Raw genomic sequence first — 25,239 nt, forward strand, 5'->3', positions numbered from 1 at the left:
CGGGGGGGGCTGAGACTCACGTTCGTTAATACAACTATATAATATAAGGAGATACATATAAAAGGCTTCTAGTGCCTGCATCTAAGGGCAATAATCTTTATATTCTGAGGCTTGCTTTTCTTCGTCCTATGGGATGTACAAATTTTTTTACCAATCATGTATCAAAAAGTACCTACTTTTGACACAGTATGGTAATAACAGTAACGTACTCCCTTCTATCAGTCGTGCCTTATAAATAAAGGCCTTATAAAACTGCGTTTTGACATAAATTAAGCTACTTGTTAGTATTGTAATTTGATTTTTTCCAAGAATATATTACATAACTTTTTATTCGTACAAAAAAAAGACAAAAAGAATATAAATTTAAGATACGAATATATTTTTATTTGATTTAATCCAAAGTGCTGAGATCAAAAGTGTAACATTTTTGATTTACAAGGCAGTCATGAATCAAGTTAAGTCCAAATGCTTCAATTTTTCTGTAATAAAAAAAGCAAGAAAGTTAATTCTCGATCAGGTAGAAAATGTAGCAACTGGGACTTACATCATTATGATTATCTGTGCGTCTGGTACTAGCAGGATAGTAATCAACAAGCAGCGGTCGAGGTCTTTGACCAATACCTAACGGCTGTTTTAACCCACACGATTGCTCTTCATTCATTATAACGGATACCAAAGTCTTTATAACTTGCTCATCTTGATGTGACAAAGCTTTGTTGGGATTTTTCATGCGGCGCAAGAATAAAGCATTCCATTTTTGTCTTAAATGTAAAATAAGTTGAGCGGCTTCAGGATCTAACTTGAAAACAATCCAGTCATCAAGCTTTAACAGAGTAGAACCTTCATGGCTTTCATCCATTTCTGAATCAGATTCACTTTCAGGTGCATCTAAGAAAACAAAAACAATTTTGACATAAAAATACAATTAATATAAAAAAACAGCAATAAAATATAAATAATCAAGTCAGAGATTAAATAAACGAAAAAATAAATGCAAAATTAAAAAATATAATAGCAAAAAAACAAACAATGGCATTAATTAGTAAATAAATGAATGTGATCAAATGACATGTTGTAGTTTAATTTACATTCTGCCTCATGTATAACTTCCATAGGTAACCGAGCTGGTCCACTGAATAATGCAACAGTAAGTGGATTTACTAAGGTAACAGTTCTAGCATGATAAAATCGTCCAGAACGACTCATTTCTTCATATAGCATCCAATCACAAGGTAAGGATTGCACATTTGCTGCATGCACTTGAGCTGAAGTTGTTTTTATTGAATTTGAATAGTCTCTTAAGGTTGATGATGGATGAAAAAATACCTTGACTTCTTTTCTATGGATGCATTCGAGAATAAATTTAATATTTACAACTGATTTTTACATATGTATACAAAATTTCAAACTTATAGTTGGATTTTTCCCATATATATTTAAAAAGTTAAAATGACATTAAAAAGCAAAAATGATGTAAGCTGATACTCACTGCGTTCGTAACTGAGCATGCTCTCTATCCACTCGGATCAAATTTGGATATAGCCCAGCGGTTAAAGCAGCCTTGACAATAGCCCAACTTTCGGAGTTAGAGTTCAAATCGCGAATATCGCCAGAGCCTCTGGCTTTTACAAAACCAGATGCTCGTAATTGACCTAAAAGCTGAGTCCTCATACCTACAACGATTTCCATAACAGCAGAGGATACAAAATTTTTTTCACAAAACATTTTTTCCCATCCATTAGCTCTTGCATTTTGCCAATTTTGAAAGGCTCGCAGCACAGCCATATGATCCGAGTAAGTACCAGCTGCAAACTCTTTACGGGCTAAAATAGCTAACTGTTTCTTTGGTGGCTGGTATGGTACAACAAATGGATCTCTAAAGAAAAAAAAAATTACTTTAAACTTGGTTTTTCAAACGACCATGCAGACCCAAGCGAAAATTTTTTTTGTGATTAAGTAACGAAAAAAAAAAAATAATAACTTATAGTAATATTTTATAAAGTTCAGATTTGAGACTATAATAAAGTTTAGTAAGTATTATCATTAGTTATTATTTTTTATCATTTTGTATTATTTTTTTTTATTCGTCATGAATGTCATTATAGAAACATCGAAAAAAGTAGCAACTAGAAACAACTTTTATGATCAATGATCACTATTTAATACTTGACTATTAAGATTTTGAAAAAACGAATAGCTATTAATAATTGTTAATAATAGATTATGGTTACTGTTTTATATTTTGTATCAGATAGGAAAAAATAAAAGAAAATAATAAAAAATAATAATCTTTATGGGCACGGTTGTACCGTTCGATCTCAAGAACAAAAAAAAAAAAAATAATAACTAATAATAAGTATTTAAAAGTTTTAATAACAACTTGTGACAGACAATTGTGAATAATAAGTGTTATTACTTGTGTCCAATCTAGACATTAAAAACTGTTATTATTTTTTTATATTTCCTACTAATTTTTAAAAATAATTATTACCAACTTATCGAACAAAATTATTTCCGCTTGGGGAAGTAACAAAAATTCAAAAGACAATATACCTACTTGTACGCTAAGCTGCAGACAATCGTCAAAATAGGATCAAGACACTTTAGTGTAACAGCATAGAGTAGCATTTTTCCTAAGCGTGGTTCAATCGGCAGATCAAGCAAATGGTTTCCTAACTCGGTGAGATCTTCCCAAGGATCTAGCGCATCTATGGTCTTCAGCAGCTGCACGGCATTGCGGGTAATAACGTTTGCAGGTGGCTCAATTGCTCTTTCAAGAAACTCAGCAATTGGAGTGTTTCCAGGAGCCAAATGTTTAGTGTAAAGGCAAAGCTGCTGTAATGGCAAACGTAACATTTCAGGGGTCTGATAAAGCTGCATACTGTTATAACGCAGGGACGAGTAAAGCCGATAGCATACGCCTTTCTGGCATCTACCAGCTCTGCCTCTTCGCTGCTTCGCGCAGGCCTGAGATATCCAATTTGACTTGAGTGTACAAACACTGGATATTGCGTCAAATGATTTCTCCTTCGCTTTACCTGAGTCAATCACGTACACGACATCGTCGATCGTTATGCTCGTTTCCGCAATATTGGTAGACAGTATAATTTTTCGCGTGCCTGGCGGCACAGCTCGAAACACTCTCTTTTGATCACTGGTTTGCATATTGGAGTGTAATATGTACAAATTGAAGCGAAGGTTGTGGTTCATTTTACTTTCACTATTAATCCTTTCCCTCATAGTAACAATGTCGTCGTAACCCGGTAAAAATACCAGCACAGCCCCCATAGGCATTGTTGAGTGAATACACACGATTAATGCCAGCAATAGGTCGTAGTCGACGTTATCATCGTTAAAGCTGTAATGGTAGGCGTCAAGTAGAAGTTTTTCGTCTTCCGACAATAAAGCGTCCTTGGCATTAGACGTTTCTTGTGACTTCTGTAACGTGATTGAGCAGTTAAGTGTCCCCATGTAAGCCTCTATTAATTCAGCACACTCAGTCTGATTCATGTTCTTTGCCCAGTCTAAGGCAGTCCAATCGTTGCAAGACTTAATATTTAAATTTGCACCAAAACTAAGAAGCTGCTCAACAGTATTCAAAGATCCACGCCCAGCAGCAACCATGAGAGGACTCACAAATGTCTTTGAATGTTGATAGTCCACAGAGATATTTTCTGAATGAATCAGATGTAAAATTTGAGAAAAATTTTCATTACTACCATTCAACCAGGCATTTGCTATTAATTTGTCCATTTCTTCAACTAACCATACTTCTGGCTCAATGGTGTCTTGGACACTTGTTTCAGCTAAACTGTCTCGCTGTTGCTGCTGACTTGGTTTCAAGATAGGTACTACAAACATATTTTTTGTCTCACTGTTTGATGGAATTGAGAGGGTTGATTCTTGAGACTTGTGCTGTGTCCATGATTCTAACAGTTTACACCGATCCTTATTGCTTGTTAATTCTTTCATCTTGACCAGCATTTCTTTTGTTGTGTAATTTGTAAGCCTCAAAATGTCTTCTAAGTAAAAAGTGTCAACATCATGCAGGAGACCAGGCACATTTATTACCGGACAGTTGTTAAAATATTTAACAAAAATAGAAGTATCAATGGTGGCACTCATCAAAATAATTTTAAGGGCTCTATATTTAACAAGGGCATCTTTTAATGCAATCAAAAGGAAGTCGCAAAATCTATCCCTTTCATGCACTTCGTCAATAATTATGTGTGTAATTATAGCTAGCGCGGAATCATCACCCATTAAAGTCCTCAAAAGCACACCATTAGTACAGTATGTTAAGAGAGTCTTTGGTGCAACTCGGCTTTCCAACCTAATTTGATAACCAAAAGTCTGACCAACTTTTTCATCTCTCTCATAAGCTACTCTTTCAGCCACTGACACAGCAGACAATCTTCTTGGCTGAGTACAAATTATTCTACATGCTTGATTATTTTGCTGACAATTTTCTAAGATGAATTGAGGTACTTGCGTAGTTTTACCACAGCCTGTTTCTCCAGCAACAATGATGACTTGATTAGAAGCCACTCTCTGTAAAATTTCATCACGCCAAGCCATGATACATAGAGAATTGCGATAACTGAGTACATCATAATTTGTTTTTAATTTAGGTACTTGTGGGATTGTGTTATTAAGAAGTCCCATTGCTTTGGTATTAAAATTCACTAAAATAAAATAAAACTTATTACAACATATAACAATTAGGAAAAATTATTGTAACATTTACTATTAACAAATAATAGCTATATACACACCTACGGCAGTTGAAGAATAGTCCATTGCCCGGAGACAAAAAAAAATACGATTTAATCTTATGTTTTCCAGTAGAGAAAAAATTGGTCATTCCCCTTTAGAATTGCCCCAGGAATACGGAAAAAGTAATTTTGTCTAAATCATAAAATTGGCATCATTTATTTATTTTACAATTCATTAAAAAATGCCACTTTTTTAATTAGTTTTTTTGCTCATATCTCCATTTCAGTGGCTCTTAGAGAAATTTTTCGACCGATAATCTCTTTGTTATAAAATTTTCTATGAAATACATACTTTTGCAAATCCATTATTTATTGTTGATAACACGTTGATGGCAAGAAAGTGCAAGAATAAATTTTTTTATACCAAAAAACTTTCGATCGACGGAAAAAAGCTATCATGTTATTTTAAACATAGTCTCTAGAAAATATAGATAGTAAGTTGCAGAACACATAGCTATTTGTAAAATTGCAAAATAATTGTTAGTTTCTCATTGATTAATTCTTCAAAGTGAAACTTTGAAGTAATACAACAAACTTCACGGTCAGTTTATCGACATTTTGCTTCGATAAAAACATTGTACTTTATATTGGTAAAAATAACAAATAAAAAAAAATTAATTTTTGTGAGTTTTGACGTTTTGCCATCAAAAATTGTATTTTGCAACTTAAACAATTGCAAATATCTCAGTCAATTTTCCATATTTTCTTTCTTAACAAACGTTATTGAATTTGTCATAAAAAATACGGATTAAAAAAAAATAGAATGCTCTAGCTTACTCTGAAGCCGAGATACAAGAAATTGATGTTTTTTGCAATAACGCACTAATAACTGACATTTTTATTGCGAAAAATTTGTGTATCATTTTCATGTAGGGTAACTGTGGGTATTACTGGCACTTTTTTGACTTAGGCTACTTTAATGTATGGTATGAAAAAGAAAAATGTATCAATCTAATACATTTTTTTTATTATTAACTTTATTTAATAACAAACAATAAGTGATTTTTCATCATTAAGTGACATAAATAAGATCATATTATTAATAACAAATATTTTTGTGAACAGTCAACATGCCCCTATTACTGACACCACGCACGTATTACTGGCCCCCCAATACTGTCTAAATTTGAATTACTGGCCGTGTAATACTGGCAAATATAATTTTCAACCCTTATCACGTAAAATCACAATAAAATCTATCTAATCTAATAAAATCAATGATAATTGAAAAAAAATAATAAGATTTAGCTATCAATGTGTTTTAATTTTGTTTGCAATTTGCTTATTTGGTTCTACAAATCTACATAATTTTATCTTCTCTAAAATTTATTTTTTTGTTCAATTTCATTGATTTTTTTTTGGTGTGTAACAAGTTTGGTCTTTTTTTTTTCGATTCTAGTTTGTTGTTTCATTAAATTTTTTTTTTGCTTGATTAATTTGTCGTTTTCTCTTTTTATTTGTAACATTTGTGTTTTCTCTGATCTCATTTTTTTTTCTGCTGCTGTTTCCAATTTAACAACTTTATTTTTTTTTTCTTTACTGATTTTTTGCCACAGAGTACCTGATATAACTGATGGAGTTTTAGTTATACTCTTCTTTTTGTTTACTGATTGAAAAATATCTTCAGAAGGCCAAGACAAATACTGAGCAAGAGGCTTTAGTGGTTGATGACTTTGTTAGGTTAGATTGCTGTACCTTACCGAATCACTGCCAGTAATTCAACAGTAGCGACAAATATTGTACCAAATATTGGCATCAATATTTAAAAAAGAAAAAACATTCAAAATTAATTTTCATTGCATTTATCGAAAAATTAAGGTTTTTTTTAATTCAATAAATTGTTTCTTGTGTGATTTTGCCATGTTTATGAACAAAAATACCATTGCAAGCAAGTCGCTTTTTGCTGTAAAATTCAATTTTTTGGGAAAGAATCACAAAGAAAATAATCACCTGTCTATGTTATCATTGATAAAATAATTCAAATTTATGTTTCGTACTAATATGCGATTGAATAATATTTGTGCAGTTATCTACTTTACGAAAAAAATTTTTTTGTATATTCATCATTATAAAATAATTTTGTATGTATTTATTTCTATTGACTGCCAGTAATTGGAGCAGTACCAGTAATACCCACAGTTACCCTATTTCTGCATCACACTGCCGGAGCACTTTATTAATTTCATTGAAAGTGAAGCTAAAAAAAATCAAGAAAGTCACATATTAACCGCTGGAGCAGCAGGGGACAGCTCAGTGCTCCTATTGGAAATATGCCTGTACATAGAGCGGCGTTGGCTCAGTGGTTAGCGTGCTAGCCTCGGAAACAACACGTTCGAAGGGTCGCAGGTTCGATTCCCAGTGAGGGCACTTAGATTTTTTTCTGTGAGTTCTCGTCGGAAAAAGAATCTATGATTCCGAAAAATGCGTTTATGCGTAACAAAAATGATTTTGAGAAGACAAAAATAAAATGTGGTCCGTATGACAAAATAATATGTGCTCTACACAACAAATGTCCTATGTATTTGTAATACATTGTTAATTTATGTAATACTTTGGCTACAATATAATATATGTACTTGTGCATGAAAAAGGCCACCATGTACTTTGTGTCATGGCAAAAAATGTACCCACAAAATTTGCCGATAAAAATTAACCAATTTTTTAATATGCCTGTACCACGTAAAATGTCGATACATATATGACACTGAGAGGAAAAGTAGAAGAGGTGTTATGGGAAAGGTTAAGTTTTTATTTTTTTTTGTGGTGGAAAAGGTGTTGAATACAAAAATTTACTGGATTACATATTTTTAACGTTATGAGAGTTAGTTTGTTATTTTTTCATACGATGAAATCGTTTATTAAGGCCGTAAACAGCGTTTTGAAGGTACGCAGTGCAGTTAACCCTACATTGGGCTACTCGTTTCTGCTTCTGCTGCTGTCGCTGTTGCGCTTGCTCAGATGTAAATAAGCAGCTTGATGTTAGGTTAAACTGTACTTCGTAGCTATAAAAAGAAGTTTTCGGCCTTAATGAACGATTTTATGATACAAAAAAAAAATCTAACTCTTACAATGTTAAAAATATGTACTTTGGAAACTTATTGTGTTCAACACCTTTTCTACCTCGAAAAAAAAAAAAAACTTAATTTCTCCCATGAGACTTGTACTACTTTTCCTCTCAGTGTCATATATATCGCCATGTCTCGTGGTACAAGCATATTCCCAATAGGTAACGGTACCACTCTCTTGCGACTTGTGACTGGGTGGCCAACTGCCGGCAACTGGTTGCATTGCACATGTGTCAAAACACGGGCTACAGCTGGTGGGCTTGGTGTTTGAATTTCAACAAGTTGTTTTACATAAGTATAAACTTACAAACGTAGAATTCAATAATGAACATGCATAATTAACAAATTAAATACAAAAAGTGATTGCAATAAAAAATGTATATTTATTTAAATTTTCGTGTACAATGAATTTTAACTTTTTTTGATGAAATAAAATTTTTTTTTTTTTTTATGATCAACTTTTGCTGTAACTATCGTTAGTCTACAAACTTTTGCGTTACAATTTGCTATGCGCCTATGTCAGGTGGCGCCGTCGAGTGAAAAAAATTGTCCCTCGCTAAGATCGCCAGTATGCACGGAGCCTTATAGGAAAAATTTTTAATAAATTTAAAAAAAGGTTATAAAGAGTGAATTGACCAAATAAATCAGTGATTTGAGTGTGTATTATGTTAGTGTACAGTAATAAATTTTATTGGTGTTATTACGTGTACTACAAGATTGGAAAAAATAAAAACATGGATTGCGACTTTGATAACACAGCATCTTTGAGTGCATTTACATGCTTAAATAGGCTTAAATAGATACATGTAAGCAGTACTTGTGTTTATCGAGCTCCACATAAGTGCAAGAATGTATATGCACTCATATATACTGTGTTATCACAGTCGCAATTCATGTTTTTATTGTTTCCAATCTTGTAGTACACATGACGACACGAAACTAAAATTATTACTGTACACTGACATAACACACACTTAAATCACTGATTCATTTGGTCAATACACTCTTAATAACCTTTTTTTAAAATTATTTAAAAAATTTCCTATCAGGCTCCATGCATTTTGGCGATCTTCGTATGTGCAGTTTTATTTATTATTCGAAACTTCAAGGTGCTCTATATTAGACCAATTTTTTGCTGAACAGTATTTATTTACTCCTGTGCGAGTTGTACTATTAAGGTCTGTATTTAATTGTACTGAAAGATTTTTCAAGTAAATGTATAAAAAAAAAAAAAAAATGCCAACTCAACTTTTAACTGCCTACTGCATTAGAAAGATGATTAGTAGTTTGTGTCGGATAAGTGCCGTCGCCCCGAGGCTATTTTGTGGCCCAAGGGTCCTACGAAGCAGTGTGAGCCCAGTAAATCACTTTGGGCCCTAGGGCAGAAATTTTTTTTGCGTCTTCCGGGCCCAAACTACTTTTCTGCCCTAGGCCAAAAAATGTCTCTAATATCGAGCACCTTGAAGTTTCGAATAATGAAGGAGACTGCATATACGATGAAAACTTTTCTGCCCGTGGACCTAAAGTGATTACAAGGGCGCAAAGGTGTCCTGAGGGCGCAAAGCGACAGTTGCACTTTGTGCCCATGGTAAAAAATGGTAGTTTTCCTACGAGTTTTAAAAGTCTTTGTTTGCGAACCGAGAGGTTTGCGGCTTGAGCCGAAGGCGAGGGACGTAACGAGGTTCGTAAAGGAGACTTTTCGAACGAGTTCCGGAAAACTGCTTTTTCGCCCGAGGAAGTACCAGCCTCCCAAAACCACCCGAGGGCGGAAAAAATCTTTTTCCGACCTCAGGCGTTTTTGAGGGTTGGGTGTGCCCTCGGTAGGAAAAATAGGATTCACCACATACGCGCCATCGCTCCGCGTCTACCTTACGTCCCTTGGGCCCTGCTTCGCAGATCCCTCGGGTGTGCAGAAGAGTAACACGGCACGGTTGGCAGATATACATATATAGTGGGGAGAGGGGAAGTGTATAGAGACCAGTAGGTGAGGGGGATGGGGTAAGGGGGAAAACTTGAGAGGAAGAGACTTCGGGTGAAACCACTTTCGTTTCAAAAAAAAAAAAATCTGTCGGTTTTAAAATTCCAGCCCCCCGAGTAACACGACATAAAGAACTTCGTTCTAAAAAGAAAAATATAAAAAGTGGAAAAAAAAGGTCAATACTTAAAAACTATCAAGAAAATAAAAAAATAAATATCGAAGAGGTAACCGGTGAAAAATTAAAATTAACATTACGTATGAATTCAAATTGTAAATCTCTAAATTGGAAAATTTGTAACATAAAATAAATTATATTTAGGATGATTTCTAATAGGATGATAAAATAGGATGATAAATAGCCCCAGAGACGATGGCACTTATCTGACGAAAACTACTATATTTTAGTGTATTAATTTTTTTCCTGTAATACAACGAAGATATACTTGGTAAAGATTTGTTAACTAAGCATTTTTAATGCTGAATACTACATTTGGAAGTGTATAATTATGTAAAACATCTTATTTAAATTCAAACGCCAGCTGTAGCCCATGTTTTGACATATGCGCACTGCAACCGGTCAGCGGTCGCGGTCGCCCACCTAGTCGCAAGAGAGGTGTACAAGCAGGAGCACTGAGACAGAGATAAATAGAGAGGTTGCTAACGCCAATGCTACGATGCGTGACGACTTTTTGGTATTGATCGGAGCGACCCACCGCGGCCAGCCGTCGAAATGGGCGCACATTTTTCGAGAGTGCGAGACTCGTATCAAAGGAGAAGAGGAGTGGATTCGCGTGGAAATGAGCATATAGGCGCATGTTTTGGTGACAAGTAAAAGGGGTGTATACCGAATGTGCGCCTACAAGAAGAGGAGTGGAAATGTCTACTATAGCTATACATAGCTGAGCGCACAGCCAAAGCAAGCGACGACGACACTAGTTTTTCTCTTTTTTGATTGTAACCAAGTACATGCTATGTATTCAACTGACTCTTGCTCTTGCTCTTGCTTCAATGTTATCTATAAATCTTATTTACTGAACTAGGGGAACTAAATGCTCATTATTAAATGCACAGACTTTCAATTTCAAAACATTCCTTTTTTATTTTTCCCGAACTTTTAATGTTTATTTTAAAATACAGTATTATTTTAAAAAAATATTCAGCTATTTTTTTAAGGACGGTAGATCACCTATGTAACCACTAATGCATTATATTTCCTTATCATAATTGTTATGAACTGTAAGACAAGCTCCAGAGGTTATAAATGAACATATAAGGCTTTAAGATCTATTTCATCCGAAGTTTCGATAGCTAAGATGGTCAAGATTTATGCCGCTGCTCGAATTGTTTTGCTATCTTGGGATTGATTCTAACTGTCTGCAGATTTTTTTTTTTTTTTTTTTTAATGCAATTCATTCATTTTTATGTCATTCTGGTTTAATTTTTTTTATCAATGTTTTCTTTAAATTTATAAATAACGTTGCAAAAACTTTTTTTCGGATATGTCGAAATGAAATTATTTTTAATACTAATTCTATTGAATAATTTGGTAAGTTGATACTTCTCTTTGGCAAGGCCATTTCATAATTCCATAATAATAAAATAATTTTTTGAGGATATGAGTATAATTCGTACATTTTAAAACTTCCAAAAAATCATCCTATGTAAGAGAAAAAAAATCTGATGTCTCGATCGAGTCTCGCACTTTCAAAAAATGTGCGCCCGGTTCGACGGCTGACCGCGGTGGGTCACTTCGATAAGTGCCAAAAAGTCGTCTTGCATCGTAGCATTAGCATTAGCAATCTCTCTACTCATCTCTAACTGAGCTGCCCTAGCTATGAAAATGTGACTTTCTTGATTTTTTTAGCTTCACTTACAATGAAATTAATAAAGTGCTCCGGTAGTGTGATGCAGAAATACATGAAAATCATACACAAATTTTTCGCAATAAAAATGTCAGTTATTAGTCCGTTATTGCAAAAAACATCAATTTCTTGTATCTCGGCTTCAGAGTAAGCTAGAGCATTCTTTTTTTTTTGAATCCGTGTTTTTTATGACAAATCCAATAACGTTTGTTAAGAAAGAAAATATGGAAATTTGACTGAGATATTTTCAAGAGTTTAAGTTGCAAAATACATATTTTGCAGGCAAAACGTCAAAATTCACGAAAATAAGTTTTTTTTTTATTTGTCGTTTTGTATTTATATCAATTACAATGTTTTTATCCAGGCAAAATGTTGATAAACTGACTGAGTTTTAATATCACTTCAAAGTTTCACTTTAAAAAAATAATGGGGATTTTACGATTCTTGTGGCGACAAAAAGTAAGTGTGGTTTTCAATGAAGAATTTATCAAGGATTGTGGTAAAAATAATTAAAAAATTCTATCTTGATGAGTTTTCGAGATATCGAACTCGAAAGTACGAAAATTCGAGTTTAACATTTAGATGCAGAAAATATGATTTTAATTGTAAAAAATATCAAAATATATTACTTTAATATAATAATTTTTATGCAAGCTATCAGCATTACCCAGGATGCACCTCGAAGAGTTTGCCTGCTGAGCATCTCATGTGTAATGTACATTTTTTTTAATAATTCCACACATGTGTGGTTGGCTACTCTACTATCGGTACTTCGTAGGATTTGGTTATTTTTTACAAGGCGAGCGAGCGAGCGAAGCTCGGGAGGGAGCCATTACTGATTGTATTTTCAACTTTTTTTTTATTAGTTCCACATATATGTGATTGGCTACTCTACTATCGGTACTTCATAGGATTTGGTTATTTTATACAACGCGAACAAGTGAGCTATTAATGATTATATTACCGAAGCTGTTCTTTTTTCGCACAGATTATCGATTTACTGTTGAAGTAGGCCTAATAACCCTTACATAGATGTCGTATCAGCTACCAAGCTGTTAAGAATAGAGAATTTAATTTGATCTGTGTCAGTTTTTCGGATAGCCATAGTAAAACTGAATTAAATTCCATTATTTTTAATTAAATAAATAATATGACTTTAATAAATATTTTTGTATGAAAATTAAAGATATATGAAACCTAATTTTTGACTTGTGAGACGCAACATCTTGAAAAGTAAGCAAGTACGAATTTTTCATAATTTTTTTCTTACATTTTATTATCAAATTAGCAAGAAATCACGCTAATATCGCATTTATACGTAAAACGATCATTTTGGACTTTCGAGTTTAATATCTCAATAACGGATCGAGAGAGAATTTTTTAATTATTTTTTCCACAATCCTAGAATCCTAGACAAGTTTTTTACTGAAAACTACACTTAGTTTGTGTCGCTACAGGAATCATAGTCTTACCAAATTAATTTACAAAAACTGTTATTTTGCAATTTTACGAATAGATATTTGTTATGCAAATTAATATCTATATTTTTGCATCGTTATGTTGAAATTAACACGATAGTTTTTTTGCACGTCGATCTAAAATTTATTTGCGCACTTTTTTTGCCATTATCATGTTTCAACAATTAATAATGGATTTGCAAAAGTGTCTACTTTATAAAAAATTGATGACGAAGAAATTGGTGGTCGAAGAATGTATTTAAGAGCAATAGAAGCAGAGATATAAGCAAAAAAATAAATAAAAAATTGGCATTTTTTTACCAATTGTAAGATAAATAAATGAAGCCGACTTTTGATTTGGACAAAACTATTTTTTCCGTATTTTTGAGGAAATTTTAAATGAGACTGATCAATTTTTTCTTTACTTAAAAACATAAGATTGAAAAATCCTTCGTAGTGCGGTAGCTAGGGGAATTTTCGTAGCCGACTGACTTCCACGAGAACAAGTAAGCATTGTTGATGTTTTTTTGCCCACAGTATCCGAATCTGGAACTCATTTTTTTGTTAAATTATTGAAAAAATTGTTACTAACATTTTAAATGTTTATAACTCGATCAAAAACAGGAGGGAGCGTGTTTGGATATAATAACTTAACAATTTGATAACTTAACTTATAAGAAATGTGCCCGTTCAAGAATAAAAAAAAATGCTGATTAGAGCTCGAGATATTGCAAATTTAGTGCAAAAAAATTGAAGAACAGAAGGAAATTTTCGAAGTCTTTTCACTCATGATTCGGCTTCTCTATATGATATGAAGCGTTAACATCTCTCATAATAAAGTGAAAAGTGAGTGATAGTCGTAGCCCGAAATGACGTTATAAAAAATGTTTGATCACTTCAAACTAATATTTTTTCATGAAAATGAGCTAAGTAATTTGTTTATAAGCATTTTTACCATGGATTTATGAAAAATGTTAATATAATTGTTTCACAGTTGTAGCACGATTAAAAACGAACATTTTGCTACTTTAAGGATGTATTAAGGTTAATTTTTCTAGGAGATACAACAATTTTAGGGCGTGCGTATGGTGCGCACGTGGTAGCTGCTCCACGCGGTCACAGGCTCGAGAGGGCGGCTAGCTGAAAATGTCTCCGGCTATTTTTTGAAATTCAATAAATGGAGGTTTCTGGCAAAATGTATACGTATAAATAATAAATGTATGTTAAACGTATGCACCATTTAGTCTCACATATTTTACAATTGTTATTTGGTTTAAGTTCTGTTATTGACGGTAACAGATTACAATTTTTTTAGGCAAAACTAGATTTTCTTGTTTTATCCACCCAAAGTTCTGAGGATTTAAAATATCTAATTTAATGTTGAAAAAATTAAAATAGTAACTTTTTAGATATTACTTTGTACTTAAAAAGCTATATTATACTGAATAATTTTTATAATTCAACTTGTCATGCAATTTAAAATAAGTAAGCACACAAAAAAATACACTTAAGAAAAAAAAAAAAAAGAAATGAAAATAATTCTTTGATATATTACGTAGTTTTTTAATCATCACAGTATACATTTGTTATGTATTCTTACGCATTTGTCCATAAAACTCAATATATTAAATTTAAAAAAATAGCCGGAGATATTTCCAGCTAGCCATCCTCTCGAGCCTGTAACCGCGTGAAGCAGCTACCGCGTACGCACCATACGCAAGCCTTAAAATTATTATATCTCCGAGAAAAATCAACTTGAATACATCCTTTCAGTTGAAAAATGTTCGTTTTTAATTGTACTACAACTGTTGAGAGCAATTATAGTAATATTTTTTATGTATCTATGGTAAAAATGCTTATAAACAAATTACTCAGCTCATTTCATGAAAAAATATTACTTTAAAGTGATCACACATTTTTCTAAACGTTATTTCGGGCTACTACTATAATTCATTTTAAAAGATTTTCAGCTTAAGAATGAGAGGTGTTAAAGCTTCATATTTTGAAGAGAAGCCGAGTTATAAGCGTAATGGTTTTGAAAACCGCTGTTCTTCAAATTTTTTGCATTAAATTTGCAATATCTCTAGCTCTAGTCAACATTTTAAAAAATTCTTGATCGGGAAAATTTCTTGTCAGTTAAGTTATCAAATATTTTAGTTACTATATTTATACACGCTTTTTACTGTTTTTGATCGCAATGTAACATTTAAATTGATAAAACAATTTTTTGAATAATTTAACGAAAAAACGAGTTCCAGATTCGGATTCTGCAGGAAAAATTATATCAATAATGCTTATTGGTTTTCGTGGAAGTCAATCGGCTACCAAAACCCTCTTAGCTGCCGTACGATCGGGCCATGGACTATTTTGTTCGCTTAAATATGCAATCCAGGAGCTTGGAGCGCTCCAGATTTATAATAACCAAACATCTGTTCTTACTACAACCTAACCCGTTCTTACTACAACCTAACCCGAGTGACTCGGGGCAACAATATTGGCTCCGTGCATGAAGTTGGAGGGGAGAGCTGGCGCTGGCTGTCACTTTAACACGTATTCTCAATGGAAAGGGGGATATGGTGTCGCCGGTCGCTGCCACGGGTACTATTTGCCAGCTCTGCGAACTCTGCCAGCAACTTGCTAATTTCGACTCAAAAAAGATACCCAAAACTGTGGACTCGTTAGCAACGTTTGCAACAGTTTTGAAAAAACTGTCAGATCAATCACTTTTGCAAAAAAAAAAAAATTTGATACCATCGTGCGAGAGACATATAAAGTATCTCTGTAGTTTGTCTATACTATCAAAATTAGTAGCATTTTTAATCATCCTTTGTATCGAGCAATTCTAAATTGTAATATTTTTACGTATAGCACGTAAAATAATTATTTTTGTCAAATGTGCTATTTTTTCTCTCACCACAATAATATACATTGCTGCGCATGGGCCACGTACATAGTTTAGTTCTATAGTTCTATTGATTCGTTCCATCACTTAGAGCAAATATACCTGGAGGCAGCATCGTACGTACTGGTTGCGAGACCAGGTGCGACAGAGAAAGTCCGAGTTTCAATACATCCTGTCACTCTCACACACGCTTCTCAAACATTTTTATCTCTTCCACTTTAGCCTGATATTACTATATGCGAGTTTTTGGCGACCAATCACGAAGCGTGTGCGAGAGAGACAGGATGTATTGGAGCTCGGACTCTCTCTCTCTCTCGCACCTGGTCTCGCAACCCAGAATATACGATGCTGCCTCCAGGCTCCAGGTGTGTATGTGGTCCACCTTTAATACGCCGTCGGCGTAAGCAGGAGTTGGCGCCACGAGAGCTCTTCTGAGCGGACGACAAAGGTTCCGTCTCACTTCCTCCAATGGCGGAGCAGTAGTAGCACCGCGCCTGATCACCTCGGCTCTGCGAATGTTCCCGTCTTCTTTTAATGGCTATAACATCAGCCATGGGCACCCACAGCTAAGGGACTCCACGCTGGCGCCTCGTTCTGTCCCCCCACGGCCCTCGATCTGGAAGTACGTCCGACGCTGGCTGTTCGATGCAAGTACGAGGAGCTTGGGCAGCAGTGAAGTTCAAGAACGGAGAGACTTTAACGAAAAAGTTATTAAACTGACTTTTATTTTTATTATCCTTTATCAGTGCTTATGAGAAATTTTTATACGTATCAAGAATCGATTGTTGTACGCTTCAAGTTATTATACGAGATTTATACATATCAGTGTTCTCTCATTTAAACCCTCATACTCCCACACAAAGTGCTGCACACGGAAGCAACAAAGTGGTGACCCGAAGAGCTGTGTCGTGTAGAAAAAACGGCCATCTTCAAAAGAAAAAAGAAATCTCATGTCAACACGTGTGCATGTGGGTAGAGAGAGATGAAGTTGGAAGACAATGGATATTCGTTTCGTTTTCATAAGCACAAGTTTTCTCTCTCTTTTTCTCCCGCGAGTGATGATGCGGTGCGAGAGTCTGCGTGCGTGATCATCGGTGCCGAGGAAAAAAAAAAAAAAAAAAAAAAAAACACGGAGACTCGTAGCTCATCCAGGGGCCGGAGGAAGAATCAGCAGGTGGAGCCAAGCATTCGAGAGCCGAGCACCAGGAAAGAGGTATCCAGGGTAAACTCCTGCAGGGCGGCGTCCCAGCCAACATTACGGTTCGAGACAATGATAGCCCTCTCTCCCCGGTCCTGTACGATTTTTCGCTCAACCCAGTCCCTGTCGGCGAGGATAAGCCACTGAGGGGATTTTTGACGCAAGTCGTGCCTCCGGAGCCCTGCAATTTTCCTGGCAAGGAGCGGAGCAAGCGCAGAGCGGCGGACGGCACCACTATGGGTCAAATGGTTTTTTTTTTGTTCACAACCTAATAACTTGAAAAGGAAAAAAGATTAATCAAAAATTTTTTTTGGAGCTTTAAGCTGAGATAATAGAGAATAGAGGAAAACTATAGAGAATGTCTCGTCGTTGAAACCTAACCTCAAAATTAATGAGAAAACTCGAAAAAACAGTATTTTTAGCCGAAAAATCACTTAAATCACTTTATAACAACACTGTCACTTTTATTCTTCAAACAATTCTAACTTTTATCACTAGAGTTTGAGTTTTATACTTCCAACATAACCTTAAAATTCGAGATTGCAGGTAACAGTGTCAGAAACCTGATATTATGTTAAGAATAAGGAATACTTCGAAAATTCTATTTAGAGCTTTTAAATAAAGTAATAGAGAATAGAGAAGTAGTATGAAAAAATATCATATTGTTAAGCCCTAACCTCTTATTTGATTAAAATACAAGAAAAAAATATTCTGAGCCAAAAAATCGTAAAAATGACTTAATTTTTACTTCATAACATTATTACTTTCATGGATAGTAAATACTATTACTAGAATTATATTTTTGTACTCCTAACATAACCTCAAAAGTCGAGATTACAGTTTACAGTGTAAGAAACTTAATATTATAATAAGAATGAGGAATAATTTGAGAACCCCATTTAGAGCTTCCAACTGAAGTAATAGAGAATAGAGGGATAGTATAAAAAATATCATATCGTTAAACCCTAACCACTGAATTGATTAGAAAACATAAAAAAAATTTTCTGAGCCGAAAAAACATTGAAATGACTTCATTTTCACTCTATAACATTTCTATTTCACGTGATCCTAACTACTATCACTAGAATTCAATTTTTGTACTTCTAAAGTAACTTTAAAATTGGAGATTATAGGCGTGTAGTGTCAGAAATCTGATGTAATGAGAAGGAAAAGGAATAATGGGAGAATTATTTTTTGAGCTCAAAGATGAGATAATAAAGAAAAGAGAAAAAATGTTAAGAATCTTAGATCGTTAAGCACTTACTTAAAAAAAAAATCAAAATAGCGTTCTCACTAAAAAATTTGTAAAATGACTTAATCAACTTTTATTTTTTTCAAACGGTAATATTTATATCCACGGAATTTTTAATTAAATTCCCCTAACTTTACCTTATAAGATTTAGGGTTTATATAGATTAATGTTGTGCATCTTTGAAGTCAACAATAATTAACTTGTATGATTAACTACCTTGCTTTAATGAAACATTACACTCATACTGAACATTATATCGTATAACTATTACTAAAATGAAGTTTAATATTGTAAGTTTTCAAGAAATTTTTCCTCTTGTTGAAGTAAACTGTTATTGCTCATAAAAAAGGATTCAACTGCACGAGACTATTCTACTGCACTTAACATTTAACAGTAGTATATATATATATATATATATATATATATATATATATATAGTACTGTGCAGCTCGACATGGCTTGTTAGTTTTGATACAATAGCATATATACCTACCATAACGGAAAAAAATGTACATAACGAATGTATTATATAAATACCATATCTCTATATATAACATGCATAAGACAGAGCGATTATTGTAGTTGTTTTTCTCAAAAGTGGCCGCTTGGTATATGCAATCTCAAATGATAGAGATTACGGTTTGTCATTTAAATATAACAGTTTACTTTATAAAAATTACGCCGTAAAAGTTGAAAAATATTATTTGATGCATTACGTATGTCGCAGTTATGATAAATTTAAAGAGAGCAATAAAAATGTTTTTCCCGAATAAACGATGTCAATTATGTTAGTATGTCATACAATCTGTCCTCGATTAATAACATCCATCTATTATTTTTATTGGATTACGTTTCATGCATAATTACGTTTCATGCACAGGACCACAAAAAAAAGTTTTGACACACAAAGACGCCATATCATGTACCATGTGTTCTTGGGGTCGCTGAACATAAAGCTGATGTCCAAATTGCTCCATCATGTCACATTTTTTTTCTAACCTAAAAAATAAGTATAAATTAATGGATGTGAAATACACTGTCCTGTAAACGTAAATAATGTCGATTACCGTGTTAGATTTCATTTAGTTTTGTGAGTTCTCGTCCCAATATTGTATGGTTTTATCACAAGTTTGCATTCCTAACATCAAAAAAACAACAAAAATAGCCATTTTTCAGTCTGACGAAAATTTAACCAATTTAGACGCATGTATTTAACTTTCTTAAGAAGGACAGGTCAAGATTATTTATTTTTCTTTTTTCGACTACATTTTGTTCAATATCTAACCTAAAAAAATACACAATTCCACAGTTTTCCAGTCAATTTTTGAGTTTGATCAATATATAATTGTCTTATTACATATTTATCCGAACACTTATGTAGATTTTGAAGTTTAATGATTATATTCGTTTAAAGACCTAGATCTATGCTCAACCTTGAAGAGAATTTTAAAATTTGCTGGCTAGTGTTTAAGTGTAACTGCAAATGTGATAAATATTGGAAAGAGGAAAATTTTTTTTGTTAATACTCACAAATACAATATTAAATGTATTCAGTAAATAAACAAAACAAGTTCATGAAAAGAAAAGTTAGAATAAACTTTTCAACCATGTACAAAAACTGACACCACGCTAGTAGTATAGTATTAAATCACCAATCCATGTAATGATGTTGTGATGTTGCATACATAGCTCGAGCTGATCTTTCAGTTGAGAAAGCCTTCCACTTCATAAAAATGTAAGCAACTGTCAACAAGAATTATTGTTATTCAATTTAATTTATTTAGTAATGTTAAAGCTTACTAAAATTCTTTCTGTGGTATAAAAATCGTGAAATAAAAGTACGTATTGTAACATTTGAGTATTAGTCACAAGGAGACCTCTACCCAGGTAAGACGGACATTCTGAATAAAACTGGTCACTATATTTTAAATATAAACTATAGCTATAAATATTACATTTTTCTGGTACATCGTGTACTATAGTATGCAATATTTTGCTAACTTTTCCGTCACATATCCATTTTGCTCTTGTCTTTCCTAAACTGCATTTAATTAAAATGAAAATGATACATCACTAGCAATCAAAGAAAACATTAAAAAAATTATTTTTTAAGACCGCGTCATTTATTCATGAGCCATTAATTTACTTTATTCATGTATTTCAACTCTTTCGTATGACTAATTTTTTTTACATAAAATATAAATATTTTTATTTACTGAAGCTGGACCTGAGAGAATAAACTAATGGACTAAAACCATTTTTTAGTACACGGAGAGAACTCTGACACTACGTTAATATAGGACTCTGCGTACCACGTTTGTATACAGCAGCGCATACTGTAGTAGGCTCATACTGTACTCATGTTGCATCTTGCCGTGCTATGTTTGCTCGGGAGTGATACCAAATTGGTATGACTCCCGAGCAAACGCAGCACGGCAAGATGCTACAGTAGTACAGTACGAGTCTACTACAGTGCGCGCTGCTGCATACTCACGTAGTACACAGAGTTCTATACTATCGTAGTGTCAGAGTTCTCTCCGTGTAAGAACGATATTTAGATTTTTTTTTTTAAGGTTAGTACTTAACGATCTGAGATTCTCAATATTTCTTCTCTATTCTTTATCGTCTCATCTCGGAGCTCATAAAATAATTCTCCAATTATTCTTTTTCCTCCTCATAACATCAGATTTCTGACACTACAAGCCTGTAATCTCCAATATTAAAGTTATATCAAAAGTACAAAAATTAAAATCTCATGATAGTAGTTACGATCATTCAAAATAATAATGTTATAAAGTTAAAATTAAGTCATTTTTACGATTTTTTGGCTCAGAATATTTTTTTCTTGTATTTTAATCAAATAAGAGGTTAGTGCTTAACAATATGATATTTTTTCATACTACTTCTCTATTCTCTATTACTATATTTAAAAGCTCTAAATAGAATTTTCGAAGTATTCCTTATTCTTAACATAATATCAGGTTTCTGACACTGTTACCTGCAATCTCGAATTTTAAGGTTATGTTGGAAGTATAAAACTCAAACTCTAGTGATAAAAGTTAGAATTGTTTGAAGAATAAAAGTGACAGTGTTGTTATAAAGTGATTTAAGTGATTTTTCGGCTAAAAATACTGTTTTTTCGAGTTTTCTCATTAATTTTGAGGTTAGGTTTCAACGACGAGACATTCTCTATAGTTTTTCTCTATTCTCTATTATCTCAGCTTGAAGCTCCAAAAAAAATTTTTGATTAATCTTTTTTCCTTTTCAAGTTATTAGGTTGTAAACAAAAAAAAACCATTTGACCCATAGTGGCGGCGGTGAGCCGCTCCCCTCGCCGCGCGCCGCCGGTACCATCGTCAACACCGAGCAGCCCAGGTAACCTCTCGCCACTTTATCCTCCGAACAAGGACGCACGGGGGGAGGCCATTGCTAGTATGAGCGCACGAAATCAAATGCCGCCATTTTTGCACGAGCGCCCTAACTTTTGGTTTATCCAAGTGGAAGTTATTTTTGCCACGAATAATATCAATGATGATGCCACAAAATTTTACCAGGTACTCGCAGCTTTGGACAACGCGACTATTGAGGACGTTGCGGACATTTTGGCGACTCCTCCGGCATCCGATAAATACAAATCGCTCAAAGAAGCAATACTCAAGCGAACTGCGGCAACGGAAGAGCAAAAGATTCACAGTCTTTTGACGGATCTTGAGCTTGGAGATAAGAAGCCCTCACAATTGTGGAGAAGGATGAAGGACTTTGCCGGTGCTAAGATCGATGAGGATACGTTAAAGGTCAAATGGAAGTCCTTACTCTCGCAGAATGCTCAAAATATCCTGCAAATTTTCAAACCTGCGACTTCCAGAAAAAGTCGCAGAACAAGCCGGGAAACTAACGTCACCCCGTCTGCAGGCGGCAGGGGTGGACGGCAAAGGAGAAGTCCGTCTGCACCTTCGTGATCGACGCAATGCAGTATGGTTCCTCGTCGACACTGGCTCGGTCGTTTCCCTCATGCCTCCTTCGCGGTCCACTGAGAGCCTAAAGCAGCAGCAGCTCACTCTCTACGCAGCAAATGCCTCACCAATCCACACGTACGGTAGCAAACGTCTAGTGTTGAACCTGGGCTTGAGACGCGACTTGGATTGCGAGGTTATCCTGGCTGACGTCCCCCATGCGATTTTCGGCGCGGATTTCTTGGCAAGGCATGGCTTATTAGTGGATCTCAAAAATTGCCGCCTGATCGACCCGCTCACCAGGTTGTCCTCGAGGGGTATGCTCGGATCGGCAACACTACACACTGTTTCCACGGTACTCCCTCTGTCGCACACGCAGGACAAGGCCTACGCTCATCGATATGCAGCCCTCCTGCAGGAATTCGCAGACATTTTTAGACCCAACACAAAGCCGATTCAGACGCCGAACCTCCCAGTCAGGCACACAATAGCCACAACTGGCCCACCTGTATTCGAGCGTCCACGCAGGCTTGTTGGGGAAAAACTGGCAGCAGCGAGAGAAGCGTTCGACAGCCTGCTGGAGAAAGGTATAATACGCCCGTCATCAAGCCGGTACGTGGCGGGTCATGGGAGATTATCGGTGACTGAACGCGTGTACAACGCGCGACCGGTACCCCTGACCCAATATCGAGGATCTACTCCAAGAGAGCCAGGGCAATGTCTTCTCGACGCTGGACCTAAGGAAGGCATTTTTCCAGATGCCTGTAGTAGAAGAAGACATTGAAAAAACAGCCGTGACAGCACCGTTCGGGTTGTACGAGTTCCTGGGGACACCATTGGGCCTGCATAGCGCCACCCAGTCCATGCAACGTACGATGGATTTCATCCTGCGCAGGCTTCCGTTTGCCAGAGCCTATGTCGATGATATAATCATGACCTCTCGAAGCCACGATGAACATCTTGAGCATCTTCGGGAGCTGTTTGGAGTACTGCGCGCGTGCAATCTGCGACTAAACGGTGACAAGTGTTGTTTTGGTCGTACGGAGGTGATTTATTTGGGTTACCTGTTATCTAGGGACGGATTCCAGCCACCAGCCACTGAAATCGAGGCCATCAAAGCTTATGCAAAACCTTCCACCACCACGGAGCTGCGACGCCTGCTCGGCATGCTAAACTATTATCGACGCTGCGTCTCCCATGCAGCAGAAACCCAAGCACCACTGCATGACCTTTTAAAGGGTCTGCCCAAGAAGGCCACCATCACTTGGACGCCGGAGGCAGATGAGGCCTTTCTTCGCTGCAGGAGCGACATCACCGAGGCAGCGCGCACGAGTTTCCTTCAGCCGAGTGTAATCCTGGCTCTTCGGGCGGATGCGTCGGATGCGGTGGTGGGAGCGGTGCTGGAGATATTTACTCTGTGATAAAATATTTTGAAAGAATTCTCGAGGGGCGCACCTTCACGATTTATACTGACCATCGGCCAATCACCTACGCCCCGAACCAGCGTTCAGATAAGTCGTAGCCTAGATGTGTTCACCAGCTCGAGTATATTTCCCGTTTTAACGCTAAAATCGTTTATTCACCGGGAAAGGACAATATTGTCACTGATGCGCTTTCACGGACACAGCCAGCTGAGGACGGAGGCGAGCGTAGCGGCGGCGAGACGGCCAGCACCGACACCACTTCCGACACCTTGACGGTGTCCATGCCTACCTCCTTGGATGCAGCAACGATCGCGGAGGCCCAAGCGTTAGACGATGAGCTTTGGTCACTGCAGGAGTCGTCCTTGCGTCTCCAGCAACTGCAAATTGAGGGACATCCGGTCTACTGCGGCACCCAGGGCGGGATTGTTCGGCCGTACCTCCCGGGTCCTCTCCGACGCATGGCTTTCAACGTGGTGCACGGGCTTGCTCACCCCAGTGGCCGAGCAACGTCAAAGACGTTGTCACAAAAGTTTGTTTGGCCAGGTATTAAGAAAGACGCCATCACATGGGCGCGGCAGTGTGAGCCCTGCCAGCGTTCAAAGGTTAGCCGACATAATAAAGCTGCCTTTGGTAAATTCACAGAGCCCAGAAATCGCTTTGAGTATCTACATATAGACATTATAAAAATGCCTTTAATCCGCGGTATGAAATATTGTCTTACCATTATAGATAGGTTTACTCGGTGGCCTTTAGCGATTCAGTTGGCAGACATCAAGGCCGAGACCGTAGCAAAGGCGTTTAATGATAACTGGATAAGTATGTTCGGGATCCCTCTCTTCATTACATCCGACAAAGGAGCGCAGTTCGAGTCGGAGCTCTTTAGAGAGTTGGCAAAAAGCATCGGAGCAAAAGTTATACATACTGTGGCCTACCATCCTCAGTCAAATGGTATGGTCGAAAGGCTTCATCGAACTCTGAAGGCGGCGCTGAGATGCTGCACGCAATCGTGGCTGGATAGTCTCCCAACGGTGCTGCTGGGACGGAGGACGGCATATAAGCACGACTTGGAGGCCTCTCCAGCTGAAATGCTGTTCGGGACCTCTTTGCGAGTCCCAGGAGAGTTTTTTGTATCGGCGACTCTACAATCAGACAAATCTACGTGTGTCAGAAGTCTGCGACTATTCAGGTCAATTCGCCCGGTTCCTGCGTCGAGGCATACAGCACATCGTCCTTTTGTTTTCAAAGAGCTGCAAACCTGTTCGCATGTCTACAGACGAGTGGACAGTATTAGAAAACCACTTGAGCAACCCCACACGGGACCTCACCGAGTCGTTTGTCGTACCGAGCAAAAAACCTACGTAATTGAAGAGAAC

General features: G+C 35.9%; 1 protein-coding gene across 3 annotated transcripts in view; it reads right to left on the reverse strand.

Moving 5' to 3' along the window:
• Positions 1–304: 304 nt before the first annotated feature.
• The window catches only part of LOC106637235 (3'-5' RNA helicase YTHDC2), a 43,225-nt gene continuing 18,290 nt past the window's right edge, over positions 305–25,239 (reverse strand). For 2 of the 3 annotated variants that reach the window (XM_089591896.1, XM_089591892.1), the window contains 5 exons: positions 2,558–4,551; positions 1,490–1,876; positions 1,089–1,339; positions 545–888; positions 305–479 (listed from right to left, as the gene is read on the reverse strand). In XM_089591896.1, coding sequence (XP_089448022.1) covers positions 471–479; positions 545–888; positions 1,089–1,339; positions 1,490–1,876; positions 2,558–4,551 — 2,985 coding nt within the window. In that variant the 3' untranslated portion in view covers positions 305–470. Of the gene's footprint in view, positions 480–544; positions 889–1,088; positions 1,340–1,489; positions 1,877–2,557; positions 4,686–25,239 lie in introns of all 3 variants that reach the window. The other variant, XM_014349948.3, reaches the window with a different exon arrangement.

The sequence above is a fragment of the Copidosoma floridanum genome, unplaced genomic scaffold (assembly GCF_036245765.1).
Source record: "Copidosoma floridanum isolate Cflo_tuat_1 unplaced genomic scaffold, Cflo_Japanese_pri ptg000001l, whole genome shotgun sequence".
NCBI lineage: Eukaryota > Metazoa > Arthropoda > Insecta > Hymenoptera > Encyrtidae > Copidosoma > Copidosoma floridanum.